General features: G+C 36.7%; 1 protein-coding gene across 1 annotated transcript in view; it reads left to right on the top strand.

Annotated features, from left to right (window-relative positions):
• Window positions 1–165: 165 nt before the first annotated feature.
• Window positions 166–3232, top strand: part of LOC112525037 (G-type lectin S-receptor-like serine/threonine-protein kinase At4g03230) — a 39825-nt gene continuing 36758 nt past the window's right edge. Inside the window, exons 1-5 of the mRNA XM_025134978.1 lie at window positions 166–352; window positions 1618–2433; window positions 2548–2715; window positions 2890–3083; window positions 3169–3229. Coding sequence (XP_024990746.1) covers window positions 166–352; window positions 1618–2433; window positions 2548–2715; window positions 2890–3083; window positions 3169–3229 — 1426 coding nt within the window. The remainder of the gene's footprint in view (window positions 353–1617; window positions 2434–2547; window positions 2716–2889; window positions 3084–3168; window positions 3230–3232) is intronic.

The following is a 3232-nucleotide window of genomic DNA, read 5'->3' as shown; positions in this document are numbered from 1 at the left end:
ATGATATCATCAACCAGCAAAGCAATTACCTGTTTTTGCTTCTTCTGTACATTTTCTTTGTGCTTTTATCCTCATTGTTGCTGTTCAGCTAAGCACAACATCAAAACAGGAGAAAGAATTCTCGACGGAGCAGATTATTTGGAATCACCAAAAGGAACATTTCAAATGGGGTTCTTTCAAGGTAAAGAAGGACGATACATTGGGATTTGGTATGCCATGGATAACACCACTGTGGTGTGGGTTGCTAACCGTGATAATCCGGTGCTGGATTCCACAGGAGCTCTTATAGTTGCAGAAGAAGGTGTTAGGATTCTGGACAGAAACGGAAACAGTTACTTCAGTACAGACGCAGGTCAGGTGGGGTCAGGTGGGACAACTTAGTTAAAGTGAAGTCAAAACTTAAGCTTCTTTTTCATTTGGGCACCATGAAAATTTGGTACCAGAAACTTCTCAAGTTCATTTTGCTGCATGTTCGAGCTTTAGTATTTGGTCACCTTACTCAATTACATTAATTATAATATACACAAACAATACGTTAATATTTTTGTCTTCCCTATCTATATATGCATCCAAATATCAACAAACGAAATTGAAATTACTTTACTATGCATGACACGATAAACATGTTTCGTGTCCGTTAATGTACATTTTATATGGTTAATAGGTTGTCATTTTGTTTTATATATAACATCATATGTTCTTGTGAAGAACCCATTAAGAACAGGTTCGGTTCTTTCTCTTTTTCGATCTTAATCATTTGAGAACCTAAGAAATTGTGATAACCTTGAGAACTTGATGGATTATGCGCTATTTCTCGTGATTCTTTTTCTATCTATGACGTGGATTTAGTGTATTGATTGACATATATTTGTTTCACGAATACATAAAAATGTTCACATTATGAAACAAACTCATTGTGAAAAAGTATATGTCAATTAGTATGCTAAAAATCCAAGCCATAGATGAAAAAAGATCACGTGAAATAACACCATGATGCACTAGTTTTCACAATTATCACAATTTCTTGGATTTTCGAATTCTTATTTGTGAAGCTGAATGGATAAGTCTATAGAATTGAAAATGATCCACAAAAATAACTTCAATTTTATCCTACACTTTCTTGATGACTATTCGTATATGGGGTGTTGACTTAACGATGACTTTTGAGTTATGTCGTGGCTCATTCAGGTCCCTCTCAGCATTGCCTTTATTTCAATAAATATTTAAAAACATTGATCCATTATTTTCGTATGTCGGATATGGTGTCGTTTGGTGGCAATGAGAATATTACCCCCTATTTATCTTTTGCAGCACTTTGATGAAATATAAGAGAACACTGTAGTTTTCACCGAGAAACAGATCAGAACATGTCTCTAAGACATCTACTATGTAAGAATGACTAGAAACAGGGTTCGGTTCACATGAGATCAGTCTGTTTTCATTAGACCACATTTTTACACTTGAAGCTTCACAGCAAAATCCGAACCTTCACAGCAAAAACAAAACACTGTGAAGGAGTTTTGCTATGCTTTTTGTCATTTCTCTAGTCTTGCGTGACATCAACTGTGTAATCTTTTTACAAAATATGACATGTTTGAAACATCACTGTGTTGCCAGGGGGAGCTTCTAACAAGACGTTGGCATTGCTCGACAATGGAAATGCTGTTTTAATAGACATTAATAATACCTTTATATGGCAAAGTTTTGATAATCCTACAGATACTTTTCTTCATGGTATGAAAATGGACATGAACTCAAAGTTGATTTCCTGGAAAAGCCCGGACGACCCAACCCCTGGAAGCTTTGTGTTCCAAGAAGAAAAGACGATGCAATATGTCATTATGAATGGAACAACTCCTCATTGGAAAAGTGGAATCGGGTCAAAGAATTACAAATTGGAGCTAAACCAAATGTTCCCTAAATACGCAAGGTTTTTGATGAGTCACACTGGAAACATACAGTATTTTACATGGGTGGAATCTGCTAAAGCATGGAGTTTGGTTTGGGAAGAGCCGAAGGATATTTGTAGCAATTTTCAAGTGTGTGGGCGGTATGGTCTCTGTAGCCCATATAATCAACCTATATGTAGTTGTTTGCCAGGATTTGAAGCTAATGAACCTGGAGTTTATTCAGAAGGCTATAGGCACGAGCCTAAAATATGTAGCATTGGTGAAGCCGACGAGTTCCTCAATGTTACCATGATAGAAGTTTCGAATCCAACATCTATCGAATCAAGAATTGAATCAGATTGCAGAAACAAATGTCTTGAAAACTGCCTGTGCATGGCTTATTCATTTTCTCGTGGAAACACAGGAACGCAACAGGGAAGTTCCCGTCGTCCAAACAGCTGCAGGATGTGGGAATCGGAACTGTATAATCTTCAAATGGATGGAACAGAAAATATTTACATCCGTATTAACAGAGGCGTGGGAGGTACTTCATTAAATCTGTATATTTTTGTACCATCTTCCCTTATTCTTTACGTATTTTTTAATTTTTATAGCCATGGTATTTGGGTTCTTTGTAATGCTTTTGTTGCAACAATAGGCTATAACAACTCAGCACAAGGATCTCCATCTCCAACTCCTCGTGGCGATTCATCACCGTTCCTATCAAAGACACGTATTTTGGTCTTTTCATTGACAATTCTTATGATCTTATTGTTATGCAGCCTTAGCTATACATATTACAGGAGACTGGTCCCCCATGAACAAGGTATCTAGCAACCCTTGGTTACAAATACAGCAAAATGAATTTATTAACTTCCATATCAGTTTCCAGTCAAAAAGAAAAACGCGAATCAACTTATGTGAGAGCTTTTGGATTTTCACCTAGAAAGGTATAATAACATCAAGCATTTGGTCTAATTGAGTTGTCTATCATATGTAGGAAGAAATTTCATGCTTCAAACGGATGATAGTGAAAGACGATCTATAGACTTAATACATCTAGAACACTCAAGAGAAGACAATATAGAAGGCACCGGAGTACCATTCTTTGAATTTGAAAGCATATTAGCCGCTACAGATAACTTCTCGGATGCTAATAAGCTTGGAGAAGGAGGTTTTGGGCCAGTCTATAAGGTGATGATCCCCAACCTTAAACAAGTACTACTCATCTCAATGTATTATTTTTGAACATATATAAGCATTAATATGATGTGATCAGGGTAAGCTTCCTGAAGGAATACAAGTGGCTGTAAAGAGGTTGTCTAGCCTTTCTGGCCAAGGCT

The sequence above is a fragment of the Cynara cardunculus genome, assembly GCF_001531365.2.
Source record: "Cynara cardunculus var. scolymus isolate 2C chromosome LG 13, CcrdV1, whole genome shotgun sequence".
Taxonomy (NCBI): domain Eukaryota; kingdom Viridiplantae; phylum Streptophyta; class Magnoliopsida; order Asterales; family Asteraceae; genus Cynara; species Cynara cardunculus.
The sequence above is the reverse complement of the archived record's forward strand: the minus strand, read 5'-3'. Positions and strand labels throughout refer to the sequence as shown.